This window comes from Elephantulus edwardii, unplaced genomic scaffold, assembly GCF_000299155.1.
Source record: "Elephantulus edwardii isolate Elephantulus edwardi_28Jun2011 unplaced genomic scaffold, EleEdw1.0 scaffold00032, whole genome shotgun sequence".
Lineage (NCBI taxonomy): Eukaryota > Metazoa > Chordata > Mammalia > Macroscelidea > Macroscelididae > Elephantulus > Elephantulus edwardii.
Genome location: NW_006399782.1, coordinates 10,147,460 through 10,168,683, shown reverse-complemented (window position 1 = coordinate 10,168,683; position 21,224 = coordinate 10,147,460). Strand labels below are relative to the sequence as shown.

The 21,224-nt window shown below is 35.8% G+C and overlaps 1 protein-coding gene across 2 annotated transcripts in view; it reads left to right on the top strand.

Moving 5' to 3' along the window:
• The window catches only part of STXBP5L (syntaxin binding protein 5-like), a 405,474-nt gene that overhangs the window by 297,104 nt on the left and 87,146 nt on the right, over positions 1-21,224 (top strand). The window contains exons 18-19 of one of the 2 annotated variants that reach the window (XM_006884245.1): positions 846-997; positions 2,679-2,750. In XM_006884245.1, the coding sequence (XP_006884307.1) occupies positions 846-997; positions 2,679-2,750 (224 nt within the window). The remainder of the gene's footprint in view (positions 1-845; positions 998-2,678; positions 2,751-21,224) is intronic. The other variant, XM_006884246.1, reaches the window with a different exon arrangement.

Genomic DNA, 21,224 nt, shown 5'->3' with positions numbered 1-21,224 from the left:
GACTGCCTGTTGTTCCAAGTATAGGTTTCGCATTAGCACAATTAAATGTTCTTCGATTCCCATTCTCCTCAGAGTCAGTCACAGTTTGTTATGATCCACGCAGTCAAATGCCTTTGCATAATCAATGAAATGTGTATTTTGATACTAAACTGATATATAGCCTTTTGATATCCCAAACATGGTTCTGTCTAGTCTGTGAGCTATAACATTGGATTATGGACCCAGTAAAGCAGTAAGTTGGGTGTTGGAGTTAGTAGAAGAGAGGTGTGGGAATGTGGGGAATATGTCTGACCTCACAATAATTGGTTTTGTATTGTTGATGCTGTTGACAAGGGCATTTCCCCTTTTGTGAAGTTGGTAAGAGTCAGGCAAGGCCATGTCCATGTGCCTTTGTTTCTTTTACATTTAAAGTTTAGTAATTATATTTTTGTGGAAAATGCATCTACTTATATAGCTAAGCATGTGATATTTTCAACTTCTTTTCTCTTAGCAAAAAACTTTTATATGCTTCATCTATTAACAAATATGACTAAGTTAAACAGTAGATTGAATAATTAATATTTGCTAATGGACTTGATGATAAAATGCAATTGCAAGCTGTCTTTGCAGTAAGTGTTCATGGCTGTATGTTGTTGTTGATTGCTGTCAAGTTGAGCATGACTCATAGTGACTCTATGAACAAAAGGCCTGAAGCCTTTCTATAACTATTTTCGTTTATCAGCATTCATAGAGTTTCCAGAGGCATGAACTCTAAGACCTTATTTTCCAATAGTCTTAATTTTAATTCAAAGATTAAAAAATAACATGGTTGCTGTGACATAATTACGTATTTTTTTCATATTCAGAGTTGCATTTGGGAATTGCAATGGCTTGGTTGTGGTGGATTTTATACAAAAGACAGTGCTGCTAAGCATGGGAACCATTGACCTATACAGATCGAGTGACCTATACCAACGACAAACACGGTCTCCTCGAAAAAATAAGCAGTTCATTACAGGTAGGAGATACAACAGCATGGTATGAGCTTGACTAGTTCATCTATTTTCTTATCTCTGGATTTCTTGTCTTTCTTTTCTCTGGCGCTGTTAAAGTACACGGCTATTTACAAGTCAATATAATTTACAGTACCGTGCAATTAAAATTAAGCAGGAACAGTGAAAAGACCTTTGAAGGGAAAGCAAACTGTTCAAACTTCAATCTGTTGCTGAAATAAGGAAGCATTTCAAGTATTTTTATTACAGTTACTAAAAAAAAAATAATAATAGTCATAAAACAAGGAACTATTCCTATGGAAAAAAGCCTTTTTCTTGGTGGACCAATAAATGTAGTCATTTAACTTTGTAAGAAGAACTTTCTATATAATCCCAAATTTAGTATATTAAATGTTTTATAGTTTTAACAGAAGGTTCAGTATATATAAACAAATATCTTTGTAAACACTGTCAAAATTTTGTAAACACTTTCTATCAACTGACATATTTTAACTGGTAAAAAAATTAGTTGAGCATAAAGATATACAAATAGAAATTCATGTAAAATGTTATATATTATTTTGTGCAGTTCTTTTAAATAAAATAATACTTGATGGTAGTTGTTATGGTCAAATAGCAAGTATGCCAAGTTTAACATCGGAATATGAGAACAAATGAAGTTCCCTCTTGGACTAATGAAAATTTATTTTATTTTCTATTTACTTTCTCCTTTTTCTCTTTAACTCTCTCAAAACTCTATGAATTCTAGTTTCATCTCTTTTCAGTGGCATGAAAACTCTACATCAGAACCTGTATTTCCTTATTATTTTAGGTATTTCAGTTATAAAAAATGCCACACTTCTCATAATATTTAGGAATTCTGGAAATTTTCAGTTCTTTAGTTTGGGCCTCCGCTATAACTGATCTTTGAAAAGAAAGCAGAGTAAAATAATTGTTATATGGAATATAGCACAAGGTTCCCTCATGATTGAGAAAAAAAAAAGGTTTGCTTTTGAAAATTCATGGACTCTACACTAAGAAGGTATTAGAAGTTCCTAGGCAGTGTTTGCAAGTTTAAAGCAGATACCTGACTTAATAGATTTAACTAGTTAGTCGTCAAAATGTGTATTCTGACAAAGACTCTTCAACTGTTATTTAATTTAATCTAGACTGTTGGAGTCTTAACAATTGACACATCTCAAAATTTTTATTAATTTAAAATCAGGAAATACTATGATGACAGACGGAATGCCTCACTTTGTCTTTAAAATATAGATTTACTACAATAAATATACTATTTCCATTATAAAAATGTAATTGTAAAAGCTAAACTTTCTTTTTAATTGCTGAAGGGATAAGGACAACAACATCATTTACTATTAGTAATGAAATAATTATACATAATATTTACAAGCCAAATATCTTTATGATATAAAAATATATACTGAGAAAAATACCACCTATTGTATAAGACATTTGATTAAATAAAGTTACTACAACATTCTCATCATTCATCTTTCACCTCTTATTTTCTAATTGATTTATTTTCCTAATATCTCCTCTCTAATCTGATTACCAAAACTTGCTGCAATTTCTTCACCCTGGCTGTTCTAGATTCTGGTATGATATCACTTCCTTTCACTTTAGACTATTTTTCTCTCTTTCCTCTGCCTGCTGCTGATGCTGGTGCTCTGGCATGTTCCAAAGACAACTTTTGCATGCGTGGCCTGTCTAACTTTTATCCTGATTTAACGAAACGGATCCGTACTTCCTATCAGAGTAAGTGCCATGAAGGTTAGGCAAATAGCTTTTTAAAAATCATTGCTTGAGTTAAAGCCATCCATCTGTGCTGAGTAATGTGGTTTGTTTTTAAAACACATTCAGCAAGCATGCAGTTTGTTTTGTTTTGTTATGGACATGCAACCCAATAATTTAAATAAAAATTATTTTGCAAATATTTCAAATAATTTTTGTCATGTACCCAGTTACTCATACCCATTGTTTCAATGTTTATTTCGGACCATGAATGCCATGTTTTATTAGTCCAAGAGTCACTGTCTTATGTTTTGAGGAGGAAAAGCCATAGTGTCTTTGTAAATAATAAACCCAATATATCAGTATAAATACTAACTAGATGCTTTCTTATTTGGAGACTATTACATGTTGGAAATTTTATAAAATTATGCTAACCAATGCCACAATATTTTCTTTTTTCAGGGAATTTGTTTTTTTGGAGATAATTAAGTATTCCTAATTGCTGATACTTTCGATTAAAATGTAATATATGTATACTTCCATCGTGATTTTAGGTAACAAAACCTGTGAAGTGGGGAAATTAAGACAATACTGTGAAGTGGATGAATTCAGAGAAGAGAGACTACCATAAACATATTACATGCTAGCAAATAAAACATCTGAAAATTATTGAAGCCAGCTATTCTGAAACCTGGTGTGGAATGTGTGGAGAGGGAATGTAACTGCAAGTGCATATGATACTAGTGATGTTTTGGGTGAATATTTTTGACAGGGAAAATTATTTATATTGTGTTAATTTCATTCATAAGGTCGCTATGAGTCGTATTCAACTCAACATTACCTAACAATAACAATCAATATATTATGTTTTTAAAATGTTGCTAAACTCTCTGTGTGTGTGTGTGTGTGTGTGTGTGTGTGTGTGCATATTGTTGTTATGTGCTTTCAAGTTGCCTGCAACTCATAGCGACCCTCTGTATAACAGCTCTGAACCCTGCTCTATCCCGAGCCAACCTTATTATCTATGAAATACTTACCCTCATTATCCCAGGCTCTGAGTCAGTCCATCTCATAAAGGGTCTTCCTCTTTTGCACTGTCCCTCCACCCTTACAACCATAATGAATCCCTCTTAAAAGACTGGTCCCTCCTTGCAACATGCTCATAGTATGTCAGATGGAGTTTCAGAATCCTTGCCTCCAAAGAGTAACCTGGTTTCAGATGAGCCGGTTTGTTGTCCTAGCAGTTCATGTTATATTCAATACTCTTCTCCAGCCAGCACCACAGCTAAAAGGCATCAATTTTCCTTCTATCATCTCTATTCATTGTCCAGCTTTCAGTTGCATAGCACATAATTGCTAAGACTATGGCCTGGATTAGACTTACCTTAGTCTCCAGACAGACATCATTGCTCTTCAGTACTCTAGAGAGGTCCCTGACAGCAGACTTTCCCAGTGCAGTTTGTGTTTTGATTTCCTGGCTTCTGGTACCAAGACTGTTGATTATAGAGCCAAGCAAACTAAAGCTGTTCATGATTTCTATCTCTTCACTATCTGTATATCTATCTCTCTCCCTATATATATTATATATTATGACCACATGATCATATAATATGCACATATACATACTTCTGCATTATTTGTAACTTTAATTTCCTCAGATTTCATCAATTTATAGATACTGATAAGGCCTAAGCCTTTATAAAAATATGAAACTTTCTTCATGTGTCCCCATAGCCACAAGAAATTAATTCCTTAAAAATCCTTTTAAAATTGTAAGAGTACACAGAGGATGACTTGTTTGTGCCTATAAACACATTTTTTAACTCTAGCAGAGGTCCCATTTTGGGGTCCTTCCCCTCTGCCTTTGCTCCCAGTACCTTGTTTGAGAACATTCATATTCACATTACTTCTAAAACAATTATTGGGTACTATAATATTTCATGATATGTAAATGTAAAGAACACAATTGTACTTCCTCATTCACATATGATCTCTGGCTGCTTTTATACTACAATTGAAGAGTTGAATAGTTGCATTAGAAAGCATGGCCCACGAAAGCCAAGATTATTTACTATCTGACTCCCAGGAAAAGTTTTCTGGCCCCAACTTCTACCATTCTTTCATGCTCATTCCCTATATCATATAAAGAGTCTCAAGAAAACTCTGTAACTATCTCCACAAGTGGTTCAGCATACATATTAAAGTTCAACATTGCCTTTTTTTCTTAACTTTTTTTGTTATTAATTTATTCATGGATACTTTCTGCCTCCTCTCTCCTCCCAATGCCCCTTATAAGACTATTAATTATCATATATGTGGTTTCTAATTGTCCATTCTTCTCAGAATGTCAGTCCTTTCACTCTTTCCTGTGCAGCATTCCTTATCAATCCATTCTTTTCTTGCTCTTCCCTCATCCCACCATCTCGATCAATGATGAGTTATGCAGTACTTGTCCCTTTGTGGCTGAAATATTTCACACATTTCAGACATAATGTCTTCCACACTCATACATATTGTGCTACGTGTATAAAGTTTAACTGTTCAAGACAGAACCCCTACTCGTGTGTGTGTGTGTGTGTGTGTGTGAGAGAGAGAGAGAGCACGCACGCACACGCACACCCCTCTATCTGTATGGAAGAGGCCCTGGTGATGCAGTAGTTAATCACTCTGCTGCTAACCAAAGACCAGCAGTTCTGAAAGAAAGATGTGGCATTTTGCTTTCATTGAGACTTCCAGCCTTAGGAATCCTATAGGAAGTTTTCTTCTTTTATGCTATGGGAAGGACACAGTGACCCTTTCTGGTCACTGTGAGTCAGAATCAACCTTATGTAAACAGTTTGGGTTTGGTATACATATAGGAAAAAATTTAGAATATAGAATTATGGATTTTTTTTTCTTTAAGCCTAACTATATTTTCTGAGTTTTTTTTTACAGTAAATATGCAATGCTTTATAATAAGAAAGAAATTTTTGACTGAGGATGTGGAATAGAAGTAGGCAATAATTTATTAAAATTCTATGATAAAAGGACAATATGGCTATTGCAATTAGCAAACAGGGACAGCATATGCATAACTGTTCAAAATGGAAAGGGGAGGGTGAGAAGGGAGTGGGGAAAGAAGAAAAGGGACAAGAGAAAAAATTAAAACCAAATATCTCACTAGAGCAGCAGAAATGAGTGGCTGAATAGTGGGGTGGTAAAAGAATAGGTAGGTGTAATGGGAATTTGATGAGATGGGGGGAAGGAAGCATTGATCAGTAGTAATTAAGTAAATAAAAACCTATTGTATGTGAATGATTGCAAACAACACAATGCACAGGAATAAAATAGTGTTCAGGCCTGTTGTTGCAGCTGCTGTATCCATCCTCCTTGATGAGTCTTTCTTTCTTTCTCTGACCCTCTGCTTTTCTAAGCATGATGTCTTTTTTGGGCATAGTGATACCTCATAACCAAATGCCCAGAGTATGTGAGATGAAGTTTCACCATCTTTGCCTCTAAGGAGCTCCCTGGCTGCACTTTCTCCAAGACAGAGACGTGTGCTTTTGTTTGTTCTTTTCCCAGTCCATGGTATATTCAATACTCTTTGTTAGTATCACAGTTCAGAAGCATCAGTTCCTCAAAATTTGTATGAATTGTTGAGTGAAAAAAAAATTACTATGTAAACTTTCACTCAAATCACAATAAATAAATCTGTATTGTTGCTGTATACTGTTGAGCCAGAATGAACTCACAGATGACTTTCCAGGGCGTATTCAGAGACAGTAAAGGAAGAGATTGCTCATCCTTCTCCAGGAGAGCAGCTGGTGGATTTGAACTGCTTGCCTTTGTGATTACAGTGCAGCTTTTTACCATCAGGCCACCAATAGATGCTAATTCTAGTAAAGCTGGTGTAGTTATATTAATAATATGAGATACAGTAGACATCAATGCAAGGAGATAAGGATGATTCATAGTTTTTAATGGAGAAATTAATCAAGAATGTAGTAGTAGTAGTTGTTGTTAGATGTCGTCAAGTTGAGTATGACTCATAGCAACCAATTTGAACATTGTCCTGTCCTGTTCCATCCTCACAATCTCTCACACACTGATGAAGTCACTGTGTCAATCCACCTGGTTAAGGATCTTCCTTTCTTTCATCAACCTTTCACCTTCCCAAGCATAATGTCACTCTCCAAGGAATAACTTCTCCTAGCAACATGCCCAAAGGATGTGAGATAAAGTTTCATCATCTTTGCCTCCAAGGAGCACTCTCTACACTTTCTCCAAGACTTGTCTGTTTGTTCTTTTGGCAGTCTGTGAGATCTTCAGCATTCTTCTCCAGCACCACTGATCACAGGCATCAATTCTTTTTGTCAATCTTAGTTACTGTCCAACTTTCAGACACATACTAAGTGACTAAAAAGAGTGTAGCCTAAATCAGGCTCACCTTTGTTTTCAAACTGCTATCAGTGTTCTGCAATAATTTGGAGAGGTTCTGACCACAGCCTTTCCTCGTGCAGTATGTCTCCTGACTGCTGGTACCAACTGTATTGATGGCGGAACCAAGTGGGATGGAGTCGTTAACAATCCCAATCATGATGTTGCCTATTGTTCCACTAGTAAGGACTTTTGTTCTCTTGATTTTGAGATACAACCCATATTGAAGGCTGCGATGTTTAACTTTCTACAGCATGTGCTTCAAGTCCTCCCCCCTTTCAGCAAGCAAGTTTGTGTCATATGTAGAACAAAGGTTATTGATGAGTCTTCCTACAATCCAGATGCCACATTATTTTTCATAGAGTCCAGCTTCTTTAATAATTTGCTCAGCATCTAGATTAAAAAGGTATGGAGAAAAGAGACAACCCTGACACATTTCCTAATTTTAAACCATGCAGTGTTTCCTTGCTCTGTTTGCACAATAGCCTCTTGGTCTAGATATTGGTTTCTCATGAGCACAATCAAGTGTTCAGGATTTCTCATTCTTCTCAATGTTTTCTATAATTTGTTATTGTGCTTATGCAAAACCTATACTTGGACCAGGAAATAGTCCTCAAACAAACAAGGAAATACTGTATGGTTCAAAATCAGGAAAGGAAAGCAACAGAGATGCATCCTGTCTCCATACCTTTTCAATCTAAATGCAGAACAGATAATTCAGGAAGCTGGGCTTTATGAAGAAGAATGTGGCATCATGATTAGAGGAAGACTCATCAACAACCTATATTATACAGATGACACAAGCTTGCTTGCTGAAACTCAGGAGAACCTAAAGCACTTGCTGCAGAAGGTCAAGAATTGTAGTATTCAATATGGACTGAAGTTCAGTATAAAAAATTTAAAGATTCTCACCACTGGGGCAATCTGACAGCACCACGATAGATGTAGAAGAGATTGAGGTTGTTAACAAGTTCCGTTTTCTCGGCTCCACAATCAACAATCTTGGCACCAGCAGTTAGGAAATCAAAAGACAAATTGCACTGGGAAAAATCTGCCGTCAGGGACCTCTCCAGAGTACTGAGAAGCAACAATGTCAGTCTAGAGACTAGAGTACATCTGATTCAGGCCATGGTCTTAGCAATTAGTATGTGTCAGACAGCTGGACAATTACTAAGGATGACAGAAGAAGAATTGATGCCTTTGATTTGTGGTGCTGGAGAAGAGTGTTGAACATATAATGGACCATTAAGAAAACAAATAGATATATCTTAGAGAGGGTAAAACCATGTTTCCTTGGTGGCTAGGATTTTGAAGTTCTGTCTCACATACTTTGGGCATGTGGCCAGGAGGGACCAGATCCTAGGTGAAGGGCATTATGTTTGAAAGGGTAAGGGGACAGCACAGGAGAGGAAGACCCCAGATGAGATGGATTGATACAGTAACTGGGGATATGGGGGTAGGTGTCTTGGAGTCAGTGAGATGGGGTCAGGACAGCGCAGGCTTCAGAGCTGTTATACTTAGGGTCACTATGAGTCACAGGTGACTCAATGGCGCATAACAACAATCACGTAGTCAAATGCTTTTGCATGGTCAATAAAGCACAAATAGACATTCTTCTAATATTCTTTACTCTTCATCCCTCTATTCTCTTAATCAAGGATAGATACAACATACTGAAAATACACATATATTTCAAGTAGTGTTGGAACATTCAGTAAGATAGTCTAGATCGTAAACAAGTTGTAAAGAATTACAAAGGATTGTTGTAAAGTGGAGTATATTCTCTGAACACAATAGAAATGGAATTGGAAATCAGTGATTGAAATTTACCTAGAAATTCCCAAATAGTTGGATTATAGCTACATGTTCCTAAACCATAACTCAAAAATATAACCAGATAAATTTTAAATATTTATAACTGAATGAAAATATCAACTGTATATCAAAATTTTCCTGCCAAAACATTGGTTATACTAAATTTTAGAATATTAAATGCACCTCTAGGAATGAAAAAGAAATTCAAGTCAATAAATGTAACTCTTTAAATTTCTGAAAAGAGGAAAAATTATGCTGCTCTTCAGTGGAAAAAAAATTATCAATCTCCTTTAATGCAATTTACTGCCTCAGAAACTTGATAAGGGGTCAGGTATGGTCGGTTTTAACGAAATGACTATGAGTTTTTAGTTGAGGATCTTTATGGAAGCAAATAAGTATATCATACTTCCACTGTGCTGCTGAGTGGGTTCAAACCACCAACTTCTTGGTTAACAACCAAACACCTTAATCACTGAGTCACGAAGGTTCTTTTGTATTATCTAGGGACCTTAAAATGTGCAGCTTACCAAAACTGACATTAAAAGGACATGCAATATAAATATAAACTCGGGCTGTTTTAAAAAAATTAATTCAAAAGCAAATACACCCAATAAAAGAAACTGCAATCTCCATTTTGCTTCACTGATAAATTGTAGCAAACATTTAAGGAAGAAATAGCATCTACTGTACACAGTTTCTTCCAGAGAGTAAACATTTTTCAAACAGTTATCTAGACCAGACAAAATTGTTTCTCACAAAAGCTTGACAAAAAAATATAGTAACCAAAAAGTATGGTTCTATTTCACTCATGAGCATAGATGCAAAAATCATAAATATTTGGGAAAAAACAGTTGACAATGACATTTCAGACAAGGGTCTCATAATGAAAGTTTTCAGAATATTGTGGGGCAAGAAAAAGACCTATAATACAATTACAAAATGGGAAAAAGATATGGAAAGATTTTTCACAGAAGAAAACATTTAGATGACCAACAGACACATGAAGAAATGCATAAATTCCTTGGTAATAAGAGAGATGCAGATCAAAACCACAATGAGATACTATCTCACCTCAGTAGCAATAGTAATGGTAAAGTTTAATAGGGCAGCAAGCAATAAATGTTGGAGAGGACATGGAGAGATTGGAACTCTCCGTTGATGAGAGTTGGTGAAATTGTAAAATGTCAAAACCATTCTGGAAGGCAGTTTGGTGCTTCCTCGAAAAGCTGAACATGGAAATTAACTCTTCTACTGCTAGGAATATACACCCCCCCCCCAGAAAAAAAACAAACAAAACACAACAGAGCTGAGGCACAGATGGACATTTGTATGCTAATGTTCATAGCAGCATCATTCATAATAGAAATACCATAGAAAACAGTCCAAATGTCCAACAACAATTGACTAGATTGATAAATTGTGTTACATTCACATGGTGGAATACTATGCAGCACTCAGGAGCAACGCTTTTGAAAAATGCTATATAACATGGGGAAACCTAGAGAGTGTTATACTGAGTGAATTAACTTGGGTTCCTAAGGGCAAAGAGTACATAAGACCCTTATTGTAAGAACAGAGGATAACTAGTTATTGTTGTTGCAAACTATCAAGTTGGAATTGACCTATAGCTGACCATCCAGCGGGTTTTCAGAGGCAGTTAATAGAACAGGAGGAGATTGCTCATCCTTCTCCTGTCGAGCAACTGGTGGATTTGAACCTTGTGTCTTTGGGATTGCAGCACAATTTCTTGCCAGTAGGCCACCAGATCTGTATAAGTGTCCAAAAAGGAAAGAGGCAAGGTTGTCGAGGGTTGGAATTGGGAGGAAATCACAGGGTCGCAGAATTTGGTGAGTGGTGTGAAGGATGAAGGAATTTAAAAAGTTCTGGAGGGGATCTTCAAAGACAGGTAATAGTGGGCATAGTTTAATGGTGATTAATGATATAAGATACGATGTATGGGAATGATCGTAAAAAGCACAACAGAAATGGGGGAAAAAACCCAAAATTTTTAAAATATTAAAAAAAAATTGTCAAATGGAAGACAGATGTGTATAAGAAAGGAAAAAAACTTTATGTCCATGGTCAGTTTATCCTAGGAATGCAAGTTTAATAGACAAAATCCAATAATTAATTTATCAGATTAATAGAGTAAAAAAGTTAATCGGATCTCAATATATACAGAAAATAATTTGACAAAATTTGACATTTATTTATAGTAAATATTCTTAGCAAATCCAGAATAGTATTATGTTCTCAGCTGAATAAAGACTATCTGTAGGTAACACCGTACTTTATTGTATAATATTGAATATTTTTCCTATAAAATTAGTAACAAGGAAATTATGTCCCTTCTCATTTTTTTTACATTGTATTTGATCTAGTACGATGAGGAGGCAAGGTAAAGAAATAATATATCTAAGGACATGATGCTTGGAAGGATGGAAGGTCAGCAAAGGAGAGGAAGACCCTCCACCAGGTGTATTGACACAGTGACTGCTGCAATGCGCTCTTGTCTGTCAGGAAGTGTGAGGATGGTGCAGGACAGAACAGGATTCAGATCTGTTGTTCATAGGGTGGCTGTCAGTCATACTTGACAGAACCTAACAACAACAACAAAAAATATTAGAAAATTTTAAAACTGTTTTAGTTGTCAATGATACGATGGCTTGTGTAGAACATGCACGAATATTTCTAAAACTATAAAGAGTGAATCAATAATTTTGATGACTTTCTTTTCAGGAGACAACTAATAACTAAATTTCTATATAGTAACAGCAAAGAATTGGTAAATGATATTTTTTAAAATCTGTATACACTAAGCTTTCAGAGACTGCATGAAGAGCTCCCTGAACACATTCTTCAATGAAAAAGAATTTAAAAGTAGCCATTTAACTTCTTTAGAAATTATCTTAGGGGCATACAATAAAGAAATATTGAATTTAAAATAAAAGCTACTGAAGTTTGGTAAGAACATTGAATCTTTGTCACTTAAATTATAATTTACTCAATCCTTCCCTCATTTCTCCTATTAACATGACAGAAGTGGCATTTTGGGCAAATGAAGCCAAAAGAGTAGGACTATCATTTCTCTCAGTTCCAGATCAAGGAATACAGTATCTTGCTGGGTTTGAGAGGTTGCTAGCATTTCTGCTGTTGTTGCTTACCATCCAGTTGTAACCAGCCCATAGCTGACTCTCCAGGGGGTTTTCAGAGGCAGTAAATCACAAGGGAGGAGATTGCTCATCTTTTTTCCCACCAAGCAGCTGGTGGATTCAAACCAAGTTCTTTTGAGTTGAAAGCACAGCTCCTTACCACTAAATCACCACAGCTCCAGCATTTCTGATTGTCTCCAAGTTTAAGAGACTAAATAAATTACTGGTAAGCATAGTGAAAGGTCAGAGACTCCATTTGTCCCCCATACCCATTCTTAAGATGGAAATTCTACTCTAGGTACACCAGGCCAAGAATATTAGAGCCCTGCTTGCTTGTAGAACAGATTTTCTCTGCTGGGATAGGCAAGTTGAGATGACTAGAGATTACCACTATTGCACAGTGGATAGATTTGTGGGTCAGAGGTTTTGTAAGGGGAAAAGAATTCCATAGCAACTCTAATCAAAGAAACTAATTTTATTGGTGGGGGGGGGAGTGAAAAAGATGAAGTTTAAATGTTCTCTCAAAAATAATGATTATTTGTTAGGAATTTTTTGTTTGTATGTCAAAATGAAAAAGAAGGACCCTCAGTAAGATAGACTGGCACAGGAACTGCAACCATGGGCTCCAACCTACCTACTGTAGTGAGGAGGGCACGGGACCAGCCAACGTTTTCTTTACATGGGATCTCTAGGAGTTGAAGCCAATTTGACAGCACCTACCAACAGCAAGGGGAAAATAACAGGATTGGCAATCTCTTAGGTAGGAATTAAAAAACAAATAACAATATTTTTTTCTGTTCCTGTCTAAGAATACAGTAGTAATTAGGGAAATAGAAATGAAAACCATAATGATAGACCACTATACCTAGATTTAAAAAGATTTAAAAGAACTGGTCATATCAAGTGCTGGTTAATGTGTGGAACAACTTTTTCCTATAAATTGTTGAGGAGAATGAAAATTTCACAAACTCTTTGGAAACAGTTTGACTAGTATGACTCAGAAAATCACACTTCTGTTATTTATTCAAGAGAAACGAAAATACATGTACATACACAAATTGTGTAATAGTCTTAAAATATTGAAAGTCACCAAATGTCTACCAATAAGATAATAAAGTGTTATATACTCATGAAATAGAATAATGGTTTAGTAATTAAAGAGAATGAGCCACTGACTCATTCTGGAACATGATAGGATTTCAAAAACGAACAAAAGAATCTGGATATTTTATGATGCTATTCACTTAAAGTTCAAGAATAGACAAAAATAATCTATGATAATAGAAATTAAAAACAGTTTTTGTTTCTTGATGTGGGTAATAAGACACCAGTTGAAAATAGTTTGAATATAGAAATGTTCTAGTTTAATTTTCAAAGAGGCATTTCTATCACGGTGACTGAAAAATCAAGAAACTGTACATGTATGATTCTATCTCTGTAATCTGTTCCATTGTTCCATTTGTTAGACTTGATTTGAATATTAGCTACACAGATGTGTATACATTTTAAACATTAGTCTAACTATATACTTAGGGAGCTCTGGTGGCCTAGTGGCAAGAAGCTGCACTGCAATCCTGAAGAAACAGCTCACCTGCTGTTCTGTGGGAGAAGGATGGGCAGTCTCCTCCTGTGCAATTAAGTGCCTCTGGAAACCCTCCTGAGGGTCAGTTCCGACTCTATGGTACACAACAACAACAGAATGTATACTTAGAGGAGCTCTGGTGGCATAGTGGTAAAGAGTTGTGCTACCAACCTAAAGTTAGGTTGTTTGAATCCACCAGCTGCTCTATAGGAGAACAATGGGCAGTGTCCTACCATACAATTTACAGTCTCTGAAAAGCCAATAGAGGGTTCGCTTTGAGTCAATTTTAACTCAATTTAATTTATTATTATAAAATTATTATCTTAAATTATTGTATGCAAATTATATCTCAAATTTGAAAGTCATGAAATTATGGAAGGATAAAATGATTGCACATCCACTTATATATGAGTAAATAATTCTGCCATTATCATACTAGTCACTTTTGTCTACTTACTATGAAAATAATTCTATGAGAAGAATTTAACACTCATTTTTCTGGTAAAGATTCTGAAATTCAGATTTACTAACTTGTAGATAGTAAGAGATGGATCTTTAAGCAAGTACCAGATCAATGCTTCAAATTTACTTTTAAAGCTACATAACAAATTCTGAGTGATGGTGTGATGCTAACTGAAAAGTCAGTAGTTCAAATTTACCAGAGAAAAGATGTACTGTCTTCTTTCATAATGATTTACAGACTTGGAAACCCAATGAAGGGTCACTGTGAATGATAATCACCTCTATAATAAGGGTTTGTATCTATGTAGTGATTCACAGGTTATATAGGGTTTCATAAAAAAACGTTTATTTCCATAATATCCTCATGAGAGATGTTTATGTAACTGTTCAATGCAAAAGGTCTGTAGAACTGAGTTTTAAATGCCCTTCTCAAGGCTATGGAGTTTGCTTAGTGTTACTTACTTCTTGAGTCAATAAGCAGTACTGAGGACTAAATTTTCTCTCATCCAATGGTTTTCTGTTACACAGTTTTGCTTTTGCACAACAGCACACATTTATTCTTCAAAAAAAACTTGAATTCTGTCTCCATTATCTTTGCAATCAAACCCATGCTCCGTAATAGGAAACTTCTAAATTATCTCTCCTTAAATATCACTTCAACCTCATTTTAGATATTTGACATTTTTAAGCCTCATAATACTGTTTCTTAAAAAAAAAAAAATATATGGTTTCTCCAAGTCTGTACAAGAGTTTGGCATTGGAATCATGGGCCTCTTTTCTATTAGCGATATTGAACTGGTTACTGAGATAAGACAATGACAAGTAGGACTTAAGCTTGCTAAAATAATTCACAAACCACACTAATTTGCCCAAGTACAGACATTACACTGCAATTTCTTAATATATATTCCTAATTAAGGTGTTAAGCAAATAACTTTTATGTTTATGACCTTTATGTTTCTACATTACATTTTTAAAACCTTTTCTTCTACTGCTTCTTTATCCAAAAATGTCAAGGAATGGATAGAGTAATGTACAATTTTAAAAAGAGAAGGGTTAGAGCAAGCACTCTCCATTGTTTGAGAGGAGATGGGACTGAGGTGTGCCTGGAGCCATAGGTTCCTCCATCTGGAGATCCTTGCCTCCACACTGTGGGGCCATCACTGGGGCCAAACAGGACAAGAGACTTTCATACACAGAACTTCAAGCAGAGTAAAGAATTTTCTTATTTCTCCGTGAGAAAGGTCTGACTTGAGACCCTCTGTATACAAGCTGCTTGAACTGACAGTCCTGATCTCCCACCACACCAGAGACAAAGGAAGACACTAAGCTACAGGGGGAGGAAAGATGAGGGAGGTGAGGCTTTGTGCTCAGAGCAAGCACTCTCCATTGTTTGCCAAGAGGTGGGACTGAAGTGTCCCTGGGGTCATCCCAGGGGCAAAACAAGACAAGATATTAATATACAGAACTACAAGCAGAGGAAAGAATTTCTGTAGCTCTCTGCAAGAGAGAGGGCTATCTTGAGACCCCCCTGCACACTAGCTATTTGAGATGGCAGCCCTGATCTCTAATCTTGTGCCATTCCAGAGACAAAAGAAAATATGAATCTCCAGGGGGAAAGGTATGCGAGAAACTGCTTGAGTAAAGCATCTGGTCTCACACCACTCAGCCACTTCATACATGAAGGAGGCCTATAGAGTTGATGTCAGGGACTATATCAAGGTGAGATTCCTATAGTGCTGCAATTCAGAACAGAGGGAACCTCCTGGACTTTAGGAAAGGCAAATTTTTCCAGAAAGAACTCACAGTGGAGTGAGTAGCTCCACCCATAGACTGAACATTATAACTTGGCAACTAATCACTAATATTAGAAAGACAAAAGCCAACAACAAGATAGGCAGATACAATAGAAATGACCTAACACTTATCAAGAAAAACACATGTCAAGAAAGCAGCAGGCAGCTTCAAACTCTGAAAAATAAATTAAGGCCTCTCAAAAAAAAGCAGAGAATAATAGAGACCTCATGAATACCCCATCAAGAAGGCAGATGATATGTGCTGACATGGAGACATTCGAACAGCTACAAATGAAAGAACAAGTGGTGGAAGAAGCAATGAAAGCCAAAAATAAAGGGACTAACTTAGAGGTAAAGAACCATATATATATATGAATAGATTGATGAAGAATTATTTGAACACCTACAGAAGAAGGTGGAGATGATGGAAGAAACAATGGAAATGATGAAGAAAGCAAATGTTCCAGAGACACGAGCCAGAAAAAAATATATTGATGAGGAGGAACTTGTACAAATGCAGAAGAAAATAGAAGAACAAATTGAAACTATAAATAAAAAGACACAAGAATTTAAAAAAATCATCACAAGATAGGGCACTGACAAAAGAGTATTAGAAATAACAGAAAGACATGAAAATGCAATCCAGAATATTAAGAATGAAATGACAGAAGTGTCCAACACTCTTTAAGGACAAAATAGTAGTACAGAAGAGGTGGAGCAGAGAGTCAGTGAGCTGGAAGACAAGAACCTCAACAGAAACATACTAGAAGAAAAATCAGATATGAGACATAAAGAAAATGAGGAAAACGTTAGAATCCTGCATGAGAGAAATAGGGAAATCACTGAGAAAATTGTGAAAGAGGTACCAGAAGAAAACTTCCCAGGTATTATGAAGAACAAAACAAAAATCCACATTCAGGAAGCTCAGTGAACACCAAATAGACTAGATCCAAAAAAGGAAAACATCAAGACATATGATGGTCAAATTCTCCAAAATAAAAAATAAGGATAGAATACTGAAAACAGCATGAGAAAAACAAAAAGTCACCTACAAAGGAAAAGTAATTAGATTAAGTTCTGATTTTTCAGCAGAAACCATGTGAGCAAGAAGACAGAGGCATGTCATATACAGAAAATGGAAAGAAAATGATTGCCAACTGGGGATCCTGTATCCCGCAAAGCTCTCCATCAGATATGAAGAAGAAATCACATCCTTTGCAAAAAAATAAAGAATATGATGAATTCGTGAAAACAAGACAAAATGTACAAGAACGTTTAAGGGAAGTCCTTCATATAGAGAAACCAAAGGAAAATGGATCGTTCATACTAACAAGAAACAACCAAAAGAAGAAACACAGAAAAATGGCAACAGTAAAACCTCATCTGTCAATAATCACATTTCATGTAAATGGACTAAATGCACCAATCAAGAGGAAGAGATATGGATTAAAAAACCAAAGAACAAGAGAGATGTGTCTATAAGAGACACATCTAATAAACAAAGAGAAAAATGGACTCAAAATCAAAGTCTGGGAAAAAATAGACCAAGCAAATGGCATCAACAAAAAAAGCAGGAGTGTCAAAAATATACTTCAGAGTAAAAATCACCATAGAAGGGAGGACACTATACAATGATTAAAGGCATAGTAGATCAAGAAAACATAATATTGGTCAAAATCTATGCACCAAATGATAGACTTGCTAACTAAATACAAAACAACTGTTAACAGAATTAAAGAAAGAAAGAAATAGACAGCACCACAATAGTGGTAGGAGACTTTAATGCACCACTCTCACCAAAGGATAGGTTAACCAAGATGCAGAGGACCTAAACTACACCATCAGCCAACTGGACCTTGTGGATGTATTCCATACACTACACCTAACTAAAACTCAATTCACTTCTCAAGTGCACGTGGTACATTCTCCAGAACTGGTCACATATTAGAGCATAAAGCAAGCCACAATAAATTAAAAAATATTGAAATAATACAAACTATCTTCTCAGACCAGAATGCCATAAAACTATAAATTAGCCACAAGAAGGTAAAGCTTTTTAAACCACCAACATGGAAACTAAATAACACCCTACTAGAACATGATTGGGTTATGGAGGAAATAAAGAATGGAATCATAAAATTCTTCAAAACAAATGATAATGAAAATACAACAATACCAAAACCATTGGGATGCAGCTAAGGCAGTCCTAAGTGGGTAGTTTATAGCAATAGGCAAACACATAAGAAAAGGAAGAAAAAGCAAAATTAATGATCTAATTCAACATCTACCTCAAATAGAAAAAGAACAACAATCTAACTCCATAGCCTCTAGAAGAAAGGAAATTATAATACAAAAAAGAACTGAAATCAATAAAATAGAAAACAGAAAAACATTTTAAACCATCAATAAGACCAGGAGCTGGTTTTTTGAAAGGGTCAATAAAACTGACAAACTATTTGCAAACTTAACAAAAGGGAGGGGAAAGAGAAGACACAAATAACTGGATTAAGGAATCATAGAGGTGACATCAAAACAGACCAGAGAAAATGAAATCTGTAATATCAGAATATTATTAAAAACTATGATAAATTTGAAAACTTAGAGGAAATGGACGAATTCCCTGAATCTCATGCCCTAACTAGACTGACATGGTCATATGTAGAACACTTTGAACAAATCCATCACAAAAGAAGAAATTGACCAGGTCATAAAAAGACTCCCACACAAAAAGGTCTTGGACCAGATGGCTTCACAGCTGAGTTCTACCAAACGTTCAAAGAATATTTATCACCAATCCTACTTAAGTTATTTTTTAAAATGGGAAAAGAAGTATCACTCCCAGAAACATTCTATGAAGCAAGTATAACCCTAATACCAAAACCAGGCAAAGATATTACCAAGGAAGAAAACTACAGACCAATATCTCTCATGAACATAGACGCAAAAATCCTTGAGAAAACTCTAACCAGTAGAATCCAAAAGCACATTCATAAGAGGTATGCAAAGATGGTTCAACATAATAAATACAATCAACAAAATTCACCAAATTAATAAAGCAAGTGACAAGAACCATACTCTGCTAGCAATTGATGCAGAAAAGGCATTTGTCAAAATTCTACACCCCTTCCTAATAAAGACAGTCAGCAAATGAAATAGAAGGGAATTTCCTCAACATAGTGAAAAGTACCAAAAGTCAATATCATTCTCAATGGAGAAAAACTAAAAGCATTTTCTATGCAAATATGGACCAGACAAGGATGCCCATTGTCACCACTTCTATTCAATATTGTATTTGAAGTACTTGGTAGGGCAGTATGACAAGAGAAGGAAATAAAATACATCTAAATGGCAAAGAGGTGGTTAATTGTCACTATACGCAGATGATATGATAGTGAACACAGAAAATCCAAGGACTCAACAGAAAAAAAATTGTTATAGCTTGTATACCAATTTAGTAGACAGGATACAAGATCAATAGCCAAAAATTAGTAGGATTTCTCTGAGAAGGAAACTAAGAAAGCAATACCATTTACACTAGCCAACCATACATTGAGATTCTTGTGAGTGAACCTAACTAGAGATACAAAAGACCTATAGGAAACTACAGAACATTTTTGTGAGACAAAATAAAAGACCTAAATAAATGGGAAAATGTTCCCTGTTCATAGACAAGATGACTCAAAATGTGAAAATGACAATCCTACCAAAAGCAATCTACATGTTCAGTGCAGTTCCAATACAGATAACAAATTCATTTTTCAGGATCAAAAGGGAAATTGTCAAATTTATTTGGAGAGGAAAGAGACCCTGAATAAGCAAAGCACATCTGAAAAAGACATAGTGCTCTTTGGCCTCAAAATCTACTACACAGCAGTAGTAACCAAGACAGCATGGTATTGGTACAATGACAGTCACATAGATCAATGGTACAAAATTATAGACCCAGCTATCTACAGTCAACTGATATTTGACAAGGAAATCAAACGTATCAAGTGAGGGAATGAGAACCTCTTCAAAAAATGGTGCTGGCAAAACTGCAGAAAGCTGAAACAGGATCCACATCTCACATAATACACAAAAATCAACTCAAGGTGAATCAGAGAACTGGGAATAAAGCCCAAAACCATAAAGTTCATAAGAAACAAAACTGGGATCAAGGTTAGAAGACCTACTCTGTGATATAAAGAGACTGCCAAATACAGCCAGAAATGCACAATCTGAAGAGGATTAAAATGATAAATGGAACCTTCTAAAGATTAATTCTCTGTGCTCATCAAAACTTTATCCTACAGGGTGAAGAGAAAACCTACAGACTGGGAATAAATATTTGGCAATACTATCTCAGACAAGAATCTCATAAAAATTTACAGAGTACTTCTGAGCCTCCAGAAGAAAAAGACTAATAATCTAATTTTAAAATGAGCAAGAGACATGAAAAGACTTCACAGAGAAGGACATTTGGTTGGCTGACAGACACATGAATACTCAAAATCACTGGCAAAAAGAAAGATGCAAATCAAAAGCACAGTGAGATATCATCTTACCCCAGTAGTAGTGACAAAGTTTAGTAGGGCATCAAGTAATAAAAGTTGGAGAGAATGTGATGAGATAGGAACCCTTATACATTGTTGGAGGGATTATAAAATAGTACAACCACTCTGGAAGGCAGTTGGGTATTTCCTCAAAAACCTGAACATAGGAATTCCATATAACCCAGCCATTCCACTGCTTGGAATATAGTCCTGAGAAAATGAAACCTGAGGTACAGAGTCTTGTGCATCAGTGTTCATAGCGCCGTTGTTCAGCATCACAAGAACATGGAAACAGCCCAAATGTCCAACCACAATGGGATGGATTGAGAAATTATGGTACCACAATGGGATGGATTGAGAAATTATGGTACATTCGCAAGGTGGAATACTATGCAGCAATGATTTTGTAAATGACTATCTAACTTGGGAGGGACTGGAAAGCATTATGCTAAGTGAACTAATTCAGTCCCATAAGGACAGATACGGTATAAGACAGTATTGTAGAACATGTATGCGGATCCAAGGGGGGAGAGAACAGCACAGGTGTGAGGATGGAAGTTGCAGCTTAATCATAGATTCACAAAATTTTTTGGTTGAAGGCCGGATGGGTAAAGGAAAGGGGAGGGATCCAGTGTAAAAAACAATGTTTATGAACTTTGTAAGTAAACCAGTTGTTGTTATGTGCCGTCGAGTCGCTTGCGACTCATAGCGACCCTATGTACAACAGCCCTAAACTCCGCTCT